This window comes from Chanodichthys erythropterus, chromosome 21 (genome assembly GCF_024489055.1).
Source record: "Chanodichthys erythropterus isolate Z2021 chromosome 21, ASM2448905v1, whole genome shotgun sequence".
NCBI lineage: Eukaryota > Metazoa > Chordata > Actinopteri > Cypriniformes > Xenocyprididae > Chanodichthys > Chanodichthys erythropterus.
Window position 1 is genome coordinate 4,433,086 of NC_090241.1, and position 17,895 is coordinate 4,450,980.

General features: G+C 35.3%; 1 protein-coding gene across 1 annotated transcript in view; it reads left to right on the top strand.

The window, feature by feature from the left end:
- The window catches only part of tanc1a (tetratricopeptide repeat, ankyrin repeat and coiled-coil containing 1a), a 93,311-nt gene that overhangs the window by 20,033 nt on the left and 55,383 nt on the right, over window positions 1–17,895 (top strand). The window contains exons 3-4 of the mRNA XM_067373054.1: window positions 7,984–8,205; window positions 12,840–12,932. Of these exons, the coding sequence (XP_067229155.1) occupies window positions 7,984–8,205; window positions 12,840–12,932 (315 nt within the window). The remainder of the gene's footprint in view (window positions 1–7,983; window positions 8,206–12,839; window positions 12,933–17,895) is intronic.

Below are 17,895 nucleotides of genomic sequence, written 5' to 3' on the forward strand. Positions count from 1 at the left end.
TTTAAGTTTATTGTCTTTGTTTTTCTCTACTGTACATTTTCGATCCCTCTACATTTATTTATTTTTTTTCCTCTTAATTTTCTCCAAAAGTTGAGCATTTGCCACTTCAGTCATTGGCTGTTTCTTATGGAGATGCTGAACTCATGAAAACACCAGTATACCTGATTTACGCCACATGCACATTAAGAGTTCATTTTCAGCATGAATGTTTTTTCCCCTCTCTGGTTCAGTCTGTCCACATTTGACTAAATATAGGACTCAGCAAGGCCTCCGTCCAGCTCCAAACCCTCATTTCGACTGAATTTATATTCTGATAAATATTTGATGTCTGATGAATGGAGTCTCTGGTTGGTATTTTGGTCAGGCCTTAGTGTTATGAATGCAGGGCTGTAATTATATCAGAGCTCTCTGGAGTAGACTGTCATTAGTCAGACTTGATTTGCTGGGCTGCATTAAGAGGCGACCGACCACGGTTCTCCAATAAAAGGGAAGAAGAAAGCCATGCCGGCAAATTTTCCACCCTTTGGCCAATGTCACACAGTCTCAATACTAGAGTGAAACTTTATGCTCAGGTCAAGTATCATTTGAATGCTGTTTTGAACTGCAGTGAAAAACATCTCTTTTTAAGAAATAAAATGCAAACAAAATGTGTAAAAAGAAAACTCTTTCTACAACAGAAGTTTAATTATCAACAAAGCTATGTATGAAATACTAATAATCTAAACTTAATGAGACATCAAAACATCTTATTTCTTATATGTATTTTGTTTTCCCTAGTGTAAAAAACTATATTAAGTATACTTCAAATCCATTAACACATTTTTTGACACATCACTTAAGACTTACTGATATAAAATTATAATTAAACTTTATTTGGAGTATTTATTTATTGCACAATGCACATTTCTTAATATTAACCTTAAAATGTGTTTTAATGCAAATATTGATCATGATTGTAATCAATTGCAAGATATTTAAAGCATACCTAAAGTACACTTACAATAGTTCCACTTTAGCACAATCAAATATACTTCAGTATGTCTTTAGTTGGATCTCAGCACTACTTCTGCACAATTAAAGTGCATTAAGAACAAAAATAGTTGTTCCAGTTTAAGTATGCCAGGTAATATACCAATTGCAGGATATTTTTATTAAGCACATAAATATGTAAATGTACTTGTAGTATACTTAACACAAAATAAATGTATTTCAAATACATTTTAGTGTATTTTTTTCACTAGGGTTATTTATATTTTTTAAAATTTTAATTGAATTAATTAAAACTGAATGCTCTGAATTTCAAAGTAAGAAATACAGTATATAGACCTATTTAGAGGCAAATTTTTGTACTTTCAAAATTTGAGGAATCATGGTCGTCTATAAAATGTCAAAATGAATCGTGATTTAATTTGTTTTTATTTATTAACAGCCACAAGCATGTAATAGAAGTAGTAGTAGGGGATTCACAATATATCAGTATCTTTATTATTAAAACTCGAATTCTGGAAAAGTTGGGATGGTTTTTTTTACATTTGAAAATTGAATGTTGAAACTAAAAGACTTTTAAAATCACATGAGCCAATATTTTATTCACAATAGAACATAGATAACATAACAAATGTTTAAACTGAGAAATTTTGTAATTTTATGCCCATTCTTGCCTGATATAGGTTTCCAGCTGCTGAAGAGTTCATGGTATTTTTTTGTTTAATGTTGCGCCAAATATTCTCTATAGGTGAAAGATCTGGACTGTAGGCAGGCCAATTCAGCAAAATGACTATTCTATGACGAAGCCATGCTGTTGAAATAACTGCAGTATGTGGTTTTGCATTGTCCTGCTGAAATACACAAGGCCTTCCCTGAAATAGATGTCGTCTTTTGATGATGTTATGCACTGTAGATGATGAGATTTGCAAAGCCTATGCAATTTGACGTTGAGGAACATTGTTTTTAAAGTTTTCCACAATCTTTTTACGCACTCTTTCACAGCTCTGCCCATCTTTACTTCTGAGCGACTCTGCCTTTCTAAGATGTCCCTTTTGTAGCTAACCATGTCACAGACCTGATATCAATTAACTTAATTAGTTGCTAGATGTTCTCCCAGCTGAATCTTTTTGCAAATTCTTGTTTTTCATCAATTTGTTGACATTGTGCCAACTTTTTTGAGACCTGTAACAGGCATCATTTTTTAAATGAGCTCATTTAGTGGATAAAAGTGTAAAATTTCTCAGTTTAAACATTTATTATGTTATCTAATATTGGCTCATGTGATTTGAAATTCTTTTAGTTTTCATTTTATTCAAATAAAAAAAAAAAACGTCCCAACATTTCTGGAATTCGGGTTGTATTATTATTTGATACTAGTCCATATTAAATTTCATTGTGCATGCTCATTACCTTTTCTTTAAATTGCTATTAAATGTAATCTTCATGTCTCAGAATGAAGATCCATATTTTATACTGTACATAATTCAGTTTTTTTTTTTTTTTTTTTAAGCTATATTTACAACAGCTAAAATTTTAATTCCATGTATCCCGAAAAATAAATGTTTTAAACGGCCATTCTGAATTTTTAAAGAACGGCAGTCATGAACGTGTATGCAGTATGCATTACTGTGTGTTATAAATGTTCATTAGAAATTAAACTAATTGTTTTACAAAGTAAATATCCCCCACAAAGATTGCAATATCCAAAATCCTTGTCCTTGTGGGGACATTTTTTGTCCCCATAAGGAGAACGGCTTATAAATCATACTAAGTGATGTTGTTCTTTTTGTTTTTTTTTAAAGTAAACATGCAGAATGTTTTCTGTGATGGGTAGGTTTAGGGTTGAGGATAGAATATATAGTTTGTACAATACAAACCCAAAAAAGCTGGGACACTGTACAAATTGTGAATAAAAAAGGAATGCAATCATTTACAAATCTCATAAACTTATATTTTATTCACCATAGAATATAGATAACATATCAAATGTTGAAAGTGAGACATTTTGAAATGTCATGCCAAATATTGGCTCACTTTGGATTTCATGAGGGCTACACATTCCAAAAAAGTTGGGACAGGTAGCAATAAGAGGCCGGAAAAGTTAAATGTACATATAAGGAACAGCTGGAGGACCAATTTGCAACTTATTAGGTCAATTGGCAACATGATTGGGTATAAAAAGAGCCTCTCAGAGTGGCAGTGTCTCTCAGAAGTCAAGATGGGCAGATGATCACCAATTCCCTCAATGCTGCAGCGAAAAATAGTGGAGCAATATCAGAAAGGAGTTTCTCAGAGAAAAATTGCAAAGAGTTTGAAGTTATCACCATCAACAGTGCATAATATCATCCAAAGATTCAGAGAATCTGGAACAATCTCTGTACGTAAGGGGGTCAAGGCCGGAAAACCATACTGGATGCCCGTGATCTTCGGGCCCTTAGACGGCACTGCATCACATACACGAATGCTACTGTAATAAAATTACAACATGGGCTCAGGAATACTTCCAGAAAACATTGTCGGTGAACACAATCAACCGTGCCATTCGCTGTTGCCGGCTAAAACTCTATAGGTCAAAAAAGAGGCCATATCTAAACATGATCCAGAAGCGCAGGCGTTTTCTCTGGACCAAGGCTCATTTAAAATGGACTGTGGCAAAGTGGAAAACTGTTCTGTGGTCAGACGAATCAAAATTTGAGGTTCATTTTGGAAAACTGGGACGCCATGTCATCCGGACTGAAGAGAACAAGGACAACCCAAGTTGTTATCAGCGCTCAGTTCAGAAGCCTGCATCTCTGATGGTATGGGGTTGCATGAGTGCTTGTGGCATGGGCAACTTACACTTCTGGAAAGGCACCATCAATGCTGAAAGGTATATCCAAGTTCTGGAACAACATATGCTCCCATCCAGACGTCGTCTCTTTCAGGGAAGACCTTGCATTTTCAAACATGACAATGCCAGACCACATACTGCATCAAATACAACATCATGACTGCGTAGAAGGAGGATCTGGGTACTGAAATGGCCAGTCTGCAGTCCAGATCTTTCACCCATAGAAAACATTTGGCGCATCATAAAGAGGAAGATGTGACAAAGAAGACCTAAGACATTTGAGCAACTAGAAGCCTGTATTAGACAAGAATGGGACAACATTCCTATTCCTAAACTTGAGCAACTTGTCTCCTCAGTGCCCAAACATTTGCAGACTGTTATAAAAAGAAGAGGGGATGCCACACAGTGGTAAACATGGCCTTGTCCCAACTTTTTTGAGATGTGTTGATGCCATGAAATTTAATACATTTTCTCAGTTTAAACATTTGATATGTCATCTATGTTGTATTCTGAATAAAATATTGAAATTTGAAACTTCCACATCATTGCATTCTGTTTTTATTCACAATTTGTACAGTGTCCCAACTTTTTTGGAATTAGGTTTGTATAAAAATCATTGTCTATATGGAAAGTCCCCATAAAACATGGAAACGTGTGTTAGAGGGACACATGCAAATCTATAACCTCTTACATAACTGTAACTAACCATTATAAGAATGTACTAATGCAGGTATTTCTAAAACTAAGTAGGATTTAGTTTTCAGGAGGAAAAACTTGATCTCATGTCATCAAGTTACCTTTTTTTTACAGTTTTGTATTATGTCGGATTTTTCAGTAAAGCTGTGAATTAATATCCAGCCTGTTTCTTTAACTTTCATGTGCAGTCAATAGTTTACATTTTGTCTCTGTCCATCAATCTTTCTCCTGAATGACTGCAAGGATGTCCTCCTCATAATATGGCAGGCTGTACTGTGAAAAGCTGCATTTCTGTTGGCATTTTGTTTAAAACCAGCCTAGTTTTGGCAAGGTCAACAGTAAACCCTGTTGCGGTGAGAGGAACATCAGGCCTTGTATGTTTGCTTTGGAATGTTAAAAGGGCTTAAATTATTCTCAGCTTTCTTCGAAAGGGCTTATTATAGGAGGAGAATGATGTATAGTGTTACTGTTGGTCATAAGACGGTCTTAGTAGTTTGTCTGTATGTTTTTATAGTGGTTTTGAAGGCTTGGATACAAAGAGCCATTGGTAATGATATCTAGCTAATTAGGTTTCTGACGTCCAGCTGGAAAGCACACAGAGCTGTTTTTTTATAGTGAGAGGTTCACCACGCATACAGTAAATAAATCTGATTTAAAGAGTTTAAGAGACTCAAAAGGTCTTAAATGTTCAGTGTTTATTATTATGGTTGAATAAGTGACTCATGTTGAACGGATCACTCATATAGGATTCTGGGATAAAGGGGTCATGAATTGAGAAATAAAATTTTCCTTGATCTTTTGTTTTGACATATAACAGGTCACTGAACTATAAAAAATATCCTTTACATTTCAGAACTCAAACCTTCCTCGTTAGTCCAAAAACTAGGCCTAGTTTTTATTGAAACCAAGCTGCCAAAATGACTCGTCTCGGATTTTGTCACATGATTACGTCATAGTGTGAAAAAAATCAATTCCTACTTCTACATCATTGCCTCTTTAGCCCCTCCCACCGATTCACACATGTCATGTAGTAGTAAAAACAAGAGCATTACAATATTACTCCAGAAACAAATGAATAGAGATGCCTCTGAAGATTATAAGACGTTGTCTAAAGTACTGACTTCGGTACCTAGTGGGTACTGAAATTTAAAAAAAGTGACGCTTTGAGCACTGTTGAGCGGATTCGTAAACGCCTCTGATTGGCCATTGTGTTGACGCACTCGCCGGATATGTCTGTGATTGGCTTCAATGATCAATTCTGTAAAAATGTTGTAAATAGTCATTGATGATGCTCTTCACCAAGCGCTTACACAGATACACACAGGAGAGTTTGAAAGCAGGCGTCTATCATGGACCAGTCCGCTGATAGACGTCTGCTTTATAATGCTTTCGCTCCCGTGCGTTGATCATTGTAGCCAATCGCAGACATATCCAATGATATGTCAACACAATGGCCAATCACTATGGCCATTTTTAAAATTTCAGTACCGATTGATACCAAAGTCAGTACTTTTGAAGTGAAGTTGTGGAAAAATAAAGTCTTTGCATTGCCTTCCTTGTGATCCTAACATTAAGAAAACTTGGATGAACTTTATTTTTAATGAAGTTTCAGATGGCACCAGTAAGACTGCAGATTAGTTTTCAAATGACACCTTTGGGCACAAGCTTTTCAGAGAGACCAAAAATAATATGATGCAGTGCTGACTATATCCAACAGCAATATCGCAACATACAAGTGTGAGTAATAATGTTTTTACCATGTGTCACTATTGCTTTGTCTGTTGTAGATGTCTAGAATGTGATACGCCTATAAAAACTAAGTGTTTCAAAGAGAGGGTCAAAAACGGGATAGAAAATAGTCTTTTACTTCTAGATTAGGTTGTTTTTCGATGTACTTCTTAATTAGGATGTTTTTTTTGTTCTATGAGTGAACCTCATAGAAAAAAATCATATTCTGTTTTATTTAAAGTGCCCCTATTATGCTATTTTAAAGGTTCCTAATTTTGTTTTGGATGTCTCCTACAATAGGTTTACATGCATCCAAGTAGGGTTTTCAAAAGTACAGACTTTGGTAGCAAGTCGGAATTTAAATTTTACATTACAATTATGGCAATACCAGCATTTCCCCCTAGCATTTTGAACCCTGTTGAGCAGATTCTTAAAAACCTCTGTTTGGCCATTGTGTTCACATGCTCAACAGATATTTCTGTGATTGGCTACAATTATCAATGCTTCAAAAACATGTTGTAAATAGACATCTTTGACACTCTTCACTGAGCACTTACACAGATACACATGGGAGCGTTTGAAAGCAGGCATCAATCAGTGGATCTGTCCATCAGAGGATATATTAGGGATAAACGCCTGCTTTCAAATGCTCCCGTGTGTATCTGTGTAAGCACTTGGTGAAGAGCATCACAGATGTCTGTTTACAACATGTTTTTGAAGCGTTGATCATTGTAGCCAATCGCAGACATATCTGAGTGCGTGAACACAATGGCCAATCAGAGGTGTTTATGAATCCACTCAACAGCTTAATGTTAGGGGGAAGTGCTAGTAGTTGCTACTTTTGACAACCCCACATCCAAGGTAAAAAATAAATAAATAATAATTTTTGTAACATACATTGCAATATCACCTCTTTTCTCAGTGTCTGAAATGATTAGATGAAGTATCTGGTCTCTCAAAATCCCAAACAGTAATGATGGCTACGGTTTTAACATATCAATTCGAGCTTGAGTGCTCATCCTTCGGAAGTTCATGCAAAGTGGATTTCCGTTCACAGCACTGAAAACAGTATCTTCTCGATATGTGGACAACATAAGTGATATGTGAACTAAACTCTTCTAGGCCTTTTTAGGGTGGGTCAAAATAAACGTCGTTCGCAAACAAATAGTGAAGACCATAGCTTGGCATTATGCAAATTTGTTACAAACCTGTTGTACACAAGTTCCTGCTGGAAGAAATGCTGCGTTCACGTCACCTCGTATTTACCGGATTCTTGAAATTACAACACGTGATGTTATATTCGGAGCTGTTCACGTCCTCGGACTGGGAATTATGCGTTTCCATGGCACCACTATCAACGCCTAAATGAATCTACAGCGGTCAGGTGGTACAGCTGCCACGTGGTACATGTGGGAGCTTTCAGAAAACTCCCAGCTTACAAGCTGTAATTACGATCTGTATGAGGACGTGAATGCTTTTTACAAGCTAGAATCTCGTAACTACAGGAATTACGAGGCCACGTGAACGCACCTTAAGACTGGAATTACTGACTACTCGTTTCAGGCAGTTCAGAATCGGACAATAACTCTATTTGTAATACACTTTGGTCTTTAAAAACATTTACATTCAAAAACAGCTGTACATGAAAGGTAACGTCTAAAAAAGAATAATAGGGGCATCAAAAAATATTTCTAATAAAAAAAATTCTAATCAAGAATTTTGCCTTTCTCATTTTTGTTTAGGAAGTCAGTCTCTCAGCCCCAGTTTCCATCACAGAGTTCAGGAAGAGGGGATTGTGGTTCTTCAGAATCATGGCAGTGGGCCACTCCCGGTGCAGCCGTACCCTGCAGAGGAGGTGCTGAGGCCGAGTTTGACCAGAGGCGTGTCCGTCTCCCTCCCTTCCTCCCCACTGCTCCCTCCCCGCCAACCCTATCTTTCCCCCGTCCGGTCCAACAAGTCACCAGGTGCGTACGAGAGTCACTTTTTACCATGAAATATCACCTAAGCAATTTCAGTTTAGTCAGGTTTATGTTACATACAGTACACATGCATTCAGAGTTGATGAAATGCGAATGTGAGATAAAATTAAAGGTAAACAATAAAAGTAATCATATATTTACAATAATACAAAGAGGAAAATAATGGGTGACTTCATAATATCTTTCATAATGAGTGCATCTGGCAGGTTGATATAGTTTAAGCAGTACTCCATATATCATACAGATGCATCAGTCAAGAGTTCTGCAGCCGTGATTTATGTAATGCACAAACTGTGCCATCTATTGGTGCTGATTTCACAGTGTAGACCAATGGTTCTCAAACTGTTTGACCTCCATTGTCTAACATTTGAAGATAATTGATAATTAATTCTGCTTTAATTATGACAAAGCTGCTTGTTTTCAACCTGTTCTTTATATATATATATATATTATATATATATATATATGTATGTATGTATGTATGTATGTATGTATGTATGTATGTATGTATGTATGTATGTATGTATGTATGTATGTATGTATGTATGTATGTATGTATGTATGTATGTATGTATGTATGTATGTATGTATGTATGTATGTATATATGCATGTATGTATGTATGTATGTATGTATGTATGTATGTATGTATGTATGTATGTATGTATGTATGTATGTATGTATGTATGTATGTATGTATGTATGTATGTACGTACGTACGTACGTACGTACGTATGTATGTATGTATGTATGTATGTATGTGTAATTATTACAATTGGTTTTATGTCTTTCTTTAATTTAATTTTAATTAAGTTAGATTAAATATTCTCAATTAGTGGCTCATAGGTTTGTTCTGGTTGTAGAAAAATACTAAATGCAAATATTAAAATATGACTATCCATATAATTAGGTATTGTTAATAATAAAATGAAATAAACTTTATTTCAGCTTGTTACCAAGACAATATTTCTCATTTTGGTTTAGTTTAAGTACAGTACTAAAATAACTACAACTAAAAAAACAGAAACTTAACTACATGGACACTAAAACTTACTGAAACATTTAAATTAAAATGGAACTGAATATATATATAATTTTTATTTAAAATATTAACAAAATCTCGATACTTAAACATGACTGCAAAATATGTAGATTTAAAAACTAGCCCTTTAAATGCATTCTTTTCCAAATGTGTGATTAGATAAACTGTATATATTTAGCTAGCTGCTATAGATTATTTGAGAGCTGATGAATGAATCTGTATCATATACGGTGTATTATGTGTTACGTTATCGGTGTGGTATACAGCTCTTTACTAATTCATACTGATAGCTGAACTGAGCGCTGCCAATCACATGGGAAGAGAAAAACTTGAAACTCGCTCATTATTCTGGGCTGGCTATAGCGATCGTTCTTCCCACAGTCTTGCACCTCAGGTTGTGTGATTATACCAGCCCTATGTGCTGCTGAATTAAATCTGTACTTAATTAGAATGATTTATAGAGCACAACATTTTCTGTAAAAAACATTGAGAAATGTAACAAACGTTAACATTAATCAACATGATTGATTTCTGATTGACCTATTCTAATGTTTAAGGAGCAATTTGCAGCATTCACAATCTTGCTTTCATAATATTTTATTTTATGTCATGTCATTACGTTTCCCCAAAGCATCTTAAAGTTTAAAAATTTTTTTTTCTTTCTTTTTTCCCTCTCACCTGCTATAAGCATTTCTAATGTTTGGTAATGTTATTAGCAGCATTCCTGTGCTTGCAATACTGCGTTTGTTCCTGTAGGTGGCGGTATACACCACATTTCAACAAGTCGACATGAATTCAAAATTTGCCTATTCCAGGTCTTATTGTACACTTCATTCACATTATTCCAAAAAACGTTTGTCTTTTAAATTTTTCATCAAAATAGAATAATTTTCACTGATGTCAATCAAGTCATTGTCACATTTTTTTTTTTTCTATAAATATTATGTCACTTCATGGAACTCATATGCTGCGTCATGTTTATTTTAATACAGAGAGAAAGCATTTAACAGACCAAACCTTTTATGTACTTTCCTTGTAGAAAACACTTTTTATCCACAGCATCACACTGAATACTACATGTAATTTTTTTTATTTATTTATTTTTTTTTTAATTGATACAACAGTAGGGGAATACAAATACATTTGAATATATAAAACAAATCAAAATTCTGTATCTTATCACAAATCAATCATGTTTCTATTCGATTAAGTATCCTTTTCAACAGTTTAGATGTCTTAACAGCTTTACGATTGTTCTGTATTGATGTTAGAGAGTCATAAAAAATCTTCAAATCAGTGGAAAATAGTCTACTATTTGGTACAGTCGATATACATTTTGCTTTATGTATGTGATATTGTCCTAATAGAATAAGAAGTTTAACTATATTATCCATTTCCAATAAACCAGTATCACAATCCATAAACAAGACCATTACATCAGTTATAGTGACAAACTTGTAAAATAAGTCAAGAAGAAAAATAGAAACTTGGGACCAAAATAATTTTGTATAATTACAATTGAAAAATAAGTGTACAATTGTTTCAGTTTCTTCTTCACAAAAACTGCATAGTGGCGAAAACCCTTCTTTAAATGTACTAATAAAATTGTTACATGGATACTACATGTAATTACTGTACATGACAGTCCCCATTTGGAAACATGTTGTTAAAGGTATAGTTCACCCAAAAATGAAAATTGTCGTCATTTTACTGACCTTGAAGTTGTTCCAAACCTGTATTAATTTATTTCTTCTACTGAACACAAAAGCGCATATTTTGAAGAATGTTTGGAACCAAACAGTTCATGGGCCCATTGACTTCCATAGTAGAAAAAAAAATAAAAAATACTTTCAAAATCAAACAGTTTGTTTACTGATATTCTTCAAAATATCATCTTTTGTGTTCAGCAGAAGAAAGAAATTCATACAGGTTTGGAACAACTTCAGGGTCAGTAAATGGCAGAATTTTCATTTTTCGGTGAACTGTCCCTTTAAGTGCCCAGCTCCAGAATGTGGTACTGGTAGAGTTGTGATCGTGCTAAGAGTCCAGTTCCTGAGTCAGACTTACCTTGATTTGATCCTACAACCCTATAACCTCACAGATCGTTCATGTTTTCTTCCAAACAATCATTATATGTGATGCAGTATTACCAGAGGTGCAAGAATAATCTGAAAAGTTGTGGCGACACATTATAAATCTTCATTTCAGCTCATGAACACTAATACTTTTTATTGTGGGCAAACAAAACAGCATTCTTAAAATATAAAGATTATTTCTCAACAAGTATGTGGGGGATGAACTTAATTTCTGAAAGTGGGGAAGACGTGTCAGTTCTAATGGTTGACATAGCCCTGAATATTACTGCCAAATCTGTGTGCCGGTGGAGATGTCTGTCCTTATTCACGTTTCAGACTCCTGTCTGATGTTTGAGGCTTTGTATGAGGAACCGCTGTGAAGTTAAATGGAACAAATGTTCTTGCAGAGCGAGCGAGGGCTGTGAATGAGCCGATTCAGCTGAATTAACCCTGAGACAGTATTTTCTATTATATTTTGTTATTTGGTCTAGTATTATAGATCAAATTATAAACTATAATTCTAGTTTGGGGTCAGTAAGAAATTAATACTTTTATTCAGCAAGGATGCATTAAATTGATAAAACGTGACAGTAAAGACTTTTACATTGCTGCAAAATTTCAAATAAATGCTGTTCTTATAAACTCTATTTATTCACGATTTCCACAAAAATATGATTAAGTAAAGTTTCTTGAGCATCAAATCAGTATATTAGAATGATTTCTGAAGGATCATGTGACACTGAAGACTGGATTAATGATGCTGAAAATTCAGCTTTGACCATTTAGAATGTAATTTATTCATGTGCACATGAATAAATTACATTCTAAAATATATTAAAAAAGAAAACAGTTATTTTAAATTGCAATCATATTTGATAATATTACAGTTTTTACTGTATTTTTTGATCAAATAAATGTAGCCATGGTGAGTATAAGAGACATTTTTTTACGACCCAAAACTTTTGAACTGTAGTATATTTACTTTGTCCCTTTTTATTTTTCTCTTTATTTAATTTCTTTATTTACTTGCATATATTCTTTATTGTCTATTTCGGTACTTTGTTTTTTTTTTTATGCTTTGGAAATATTGTATATGTCGACAATCGTGCCAATAAAGCTCGACTCTGACTCAGCTGACACAGGAGGAACTGCTCAGGGAGATTAACATCATTACAGACTCCTCGTTTATACTGGAATCTCTCTGGGAGTACAGGACAGCCGATCACAACCATCACACACACACACACACACACACACACACACACACACACACACACACACACACACACACACACACACACACACACACACACACAAGCAGATCCACACGCAGCTCTGCCCGGAGATTCAGATCACCAGCCTCACAATCCCATCTGGAAAGACTTAACTGTCTCTGTGTGTGTATGTGTGTCTCTCTCGCTCTCTCTCTCCTCGCTCTCTTTCTCCTCCCTCCCTCTGTCTCTCTCTCTCTCTGTCTTTCTCTCATTTTTGCTCTGTCTCCAGGTTCAATCAGGACACCCAAATATGTGGAGAATCCTCGTGCTCCTGGAGATCCTGTCACCTGTGCTCTGAGGAACCGGAGGAAGAACAACACTGGTGAGTACTTCTGTGTGTGTGTGTGTATACTTTTGTATGAATGCTTGTATTTGTATATTCATTGATCTTTGTGTGTGGGTCATATTTTGACCAGATGTCCCCACAAGAATAGTAAAGAGATAACCAGACATGTATAAATAAAGGCTGTGTGATGGTTACGTTTAGGGGTAGATTTAGGGAATATAAAATATAATTTCCTCAATATAAAAACCATAGAATTCAATGGAAAGTCTCTGCAGTCTTTGAGTGAGGTTTGCCCTTGTTGTACGCTGAGGGATGGAGTTTTTAAGATGTGGGGAGTTACATGAATTTACAGCTGAGAGTTCAGTAAATCCAACAGTCCATTAAACCACATTCCTCCCTCCCTCCCTCCCTCCGTCTCTCTGTTTTACTTGGTATACCTCTGTCTTCTAGGGTCAATCTTTCTCCTTTCTCCTGCTTGCATTCTTTGTCACTTTTTAATGCTGCCTTGTGTTTATAAAGTATAAAGTGTTGGTGCGTTCATTGATTTGATCTGTCGGTCATTTTAGTGTTGTGATGCTAGGATGGCAAAATTCAACTCTGCATCGTTAAATCTAATTGATCTCTGGAATGTGTGCGTGACATTTGGAGGGTTACAGGTGAACGCACAAAAATCTTGTTTAATGCACTCAATTGAGTGTTGGAAGTGTTGGACCACTAGTTAAATTTTTTTTCCTAATGTAGCACCATTTTGTTACAAATTATATTATTAGCATAAAGTATTAATAAATAAAACAACATAAAGTTAAAAAGTTTAAGAGTTATATTTGGTAGTGCACTGTATGTGCAAGTTTTGTCTTAATGACAGCACCCGAGTTACATGAAGTATGAAACCTGATGTTCTCCAGCATGATTTGAGAATAATCCAGAGAGCGTCTTTTGCTTTATTGGAAGCAAGAATATCTAACATCTGAACAAAAATCACATGTTCAATGTCACAATGTTTTTATTTGATCATACAACCTAAAATATTTCTTCATATTTCTTCGTTGGTAAGATTTTTAGACTCTTATACTCACCAAAGCTGCACTGAAAAAAGTACAGAATAATGTATTTTAAAATGTAATTGTTTAATGTAATGTTTATTCCTGTGATGACAAAGCTAAATTTTCAGCATCATTACTCCAGTCTTCAGTGTCACATGATCCTTACAGAAATCATTTTAATATGATGATTTGTTGCTCAATAAACATTTCTTATTATTATCATTTTTTTTTTTTTTTTTTGAAAACCATGATACATTTTTCTGGAATCTATGATTTAAAGGTAGGGTAGGCAACTTCAGAGTGGCTAGCAATAGCAAGCTAGCTTTGAAAGCTGAAGATCCAAAGCACTCCCTAAAGCCACACCACCAGAGCAGAGTCTGCAAAGTGTCACGAGAGACTCATTTCTAGAACGTCACAGGTTGCCATCTTGTAATTATGGTTACGACATGGCGTGAACGCAGCATAAACTCATTGTTTTTGTTCAGGAGGAACTGTAAAATGCGGCTGCTGTTTGTTTGTGGCGCTCTGTGACTGATGTCTGTCTAACTCTGCATAGCATGAAACACGCTGATGACGTGTGATGTCTGCGCGGAAATACAGATTGACAGGCAGGTAGGACATCCCATGATTGGACAAACATTTTTTTTTTTTTGGTCCTGAGGCTTCCTCAGATATTGTACATTTTTATTTTTTTATATTTAGACTGTTTCTATTATTGATTCCTATGAGGATGTGAAGAGTTTCAACCAGTATAACAAAAAGTGTTTATGAAAAGTAGGACTGCATGATTAATCAAAATTAAACCACTCACGATTTGGCAAAAGCTGCCAAATTTTATTTTTTTTTTAATTTATGTGCAGCTTCTCAGTGCAGCACTGCTCTGTGATCAGCAGTAAATGCTGTAACATCTAAAAGCTAGAGGGCGCTCTCTCACAGAAACTCCAAATATGCCCTACAGAAGTATGACATAACGCATGTCATTCCAGGAAATCCCTAGGGGCATCTTACTATCGCTGTAGCTGAATAAACAGAAGATTGAAATGCTTTGAATGATTAGACATGACTAATAAACACACGACTACAACAATATATGGTTTAACATTTTGTCCCTAATGTAGTTCTATTTTCTTACAAATTATATTATTAGCCTATATGGTTTATTTGAGTTCAAGCCTTCTCGGGTATTTTCATGATAATAAAGTATATTTATACTTAAACGCTAATCGACATAGCCTTTATCACAGTATAGAATACTATGAAATAATGTTGTATGCCTTATTCTGAGTAAGAAGCCACATCATCTCACGGAAGGAAGTTTTCAAACACCCAACTGATGGTTTGAAGTTAGTTTGGAGTAAAAACATTATTAAATTGTGTCTTTTGCTTGATACGAGATATGTAAATGCTTCTCACGTTTGGAAAGATGCTTGACGCGTGTTGCTTTTTCAAATGCATGATACAAGCAAATTTGTAGTGCTTTCAAATGTGCATTTACTACTGATCACAGAGCCTAATCTAAAGTTGTTATTTTTGGCCCATGTCCCGAGACACCTCTGTTCCATTTCAGGGAATCATTATGGTTGCTCTGGCATTGCACTAATTTTATACATCTACAACACTGGTGCATCTACAAATTATTAATTATGAAGCAGTTACACCTCCACCGTTTGATGATGCAGATCGTGAGAGTGCACCAGATGCGGTAGCCCACTCCAGATGAACCTGCTATACATGCAAATGAATGATCTCCATGTCATTGATGGCCCAGATGACTTTGACTTTCAGCTCAAGGTTCATTGTCCTGACAGGTGTTCTATAAATGCATACTTGCTTTTCTTTCTCTCCCTCCACACCTGTGTGGACTACAAAACGGGCTCAAAATGGACTCTGGGTCACATTGATTTTTCTTAATAGATCAAAGAACCGAGAATCATGGGAGACTGAGTAAATCAGGCTTTAGAAATACACGCCACACACCCACCGTTTGCCACTGAAACAGATGACTATGAAATGCTTTAGAGTCTGACTCTTTCTGTGTAAAAGGCAATTATCATCTCTGTGTGCTCACTTACTGTTTCCTGAAAGGACGAAAACTACCTTTGTGATGTCATTACAGCTGCCAGCACATCCACCTGTGATTGGGCAAAGTGCTGTAATGATTTCATCCTGTGATGTAATTACATCTGGTGGATTGGAGTGTTTCTCACAGATGCTGGGCATTTTATCTCCTGATCTCTGTTCTTTCTCTATAAATAGAGGGCGAGTGTACAGTTACATTTGACAGTCAGCTGGATTGCTGGTATTAGTTCACTTCCTTTGTAAAGTCTTAGGCCAGAAACATGCTCTACACAAGTATGCAGATGAAAATATTTGGCATGCATTACAAGTGTACAGTCCTATTATCCATACTTAATGTGCATTCTTGCATTACTTTGGCAGTTACATAAGCCTTGAACCTTACACCAATCCACCACCTAAAACCAATGCGCACACAAACACACACACATCTAGCTTTATAATAAACCTGGAATTCTATACTGCAAATATTTTTGGCTCTGTGACTATTTGCTTATGTCTCTCTATTGTATTGATAAGTGTCATCTAAATGCATACATGTAAGGCCCTTTTTACACCTGGTATTAATATGCATTTTGTTCCATCGGATTACAAGGGAGACACATACCAGTTTACACTTCTCTTTTGCCCACTTTCGACCACTTCTTTGACTGTAGAAACAAATGCATTTTCAACTACCTCTGGAAGTGAAAGTGGACAAGCGTAAAATGTTTTAGACCTTGTTTACACCTGTTTTTACCGTTGTCCACTTGTGATTGGATTAACAAAAATGCTTTTTAGTACTAGATGTAAACGGGGCCCAAACTTTGTACTAAAGCAATAGAGCTACTTTAAAATTGTACATAGGCAGTGGTATTTTTTAGGGTTGTCAAAAGTACTGACTTCGGTACTGTAATTTTAAAATGTTATGATACCGGCATCTCCCCCCTAGCATTTGAGCGCTATGAGAAGCTCCTTTAAAGGTGCTATAGAAAATAAAGTTATTATTATTTTGAGTGCTGTTGAGTGGATTCTTAAACACCTCTGATTGGCCATTGTGTTCACATGCTCAACAGATATGTCTGTGATTTGGCTGCAATGATCAATGCTTCAAAAACATGTTGTAAATGGACATCTTTGATGCTCTTCACCAAATGCTTACACAGATAAACACAGGAGTGTTTGAAAGCAGGCGTCTATGAGCGGGTCCCTAATATATCCATTGATAAATGGATCCGCTAATAGATGTTTTTGAAGCGTTGATCATTGCAGCCAATCAGAGACATATCTGTTGAGTGCGGGAACACTGTGGCCAATCAGAGGCATTTAAGAATCCGCACAAAATGCTAGGGGGAAATGCTGGTATCGTCACATTTCTAAAATTTCATATATATAAGCTCAAATATCTTGAGCTTGTGTTAACCGGAGACCTTATTTCAGACATTTAATCAAACGCGCACAACACCAGAAAGTGCTAAAATGGTACTTTCTGAGTTTTGGCCTACAAAAATACATCATTCTTGCAGCACACTATACAGTATGTGTTGTGTTCTGAATTTTGTTCTGACATGTTTGTGTTTCCATTAACATGTTTTGTTCATTAAGCGGTGTTCACACTAGCTGTGTTTGCATGAACTTAATTAGGGTTATCATAATAGATTATCAGCTGATATTAGAGATTTTCCTTTATTTATCGGTATCGCTACCATATATCAGCCAATTTTAGATATTTAATTTAATAATGCTATTAAATAATGTTGATTGCCTCACTAACTTAAGTCCCAAAGTTAATAACATATAAATGTAATAACTTATATAACTATAAATGTAATATTTAGCACATCTCAAAATAAATATTTAATATTCATGAAATATTTTGCATATGTATTATAATGTTGTGA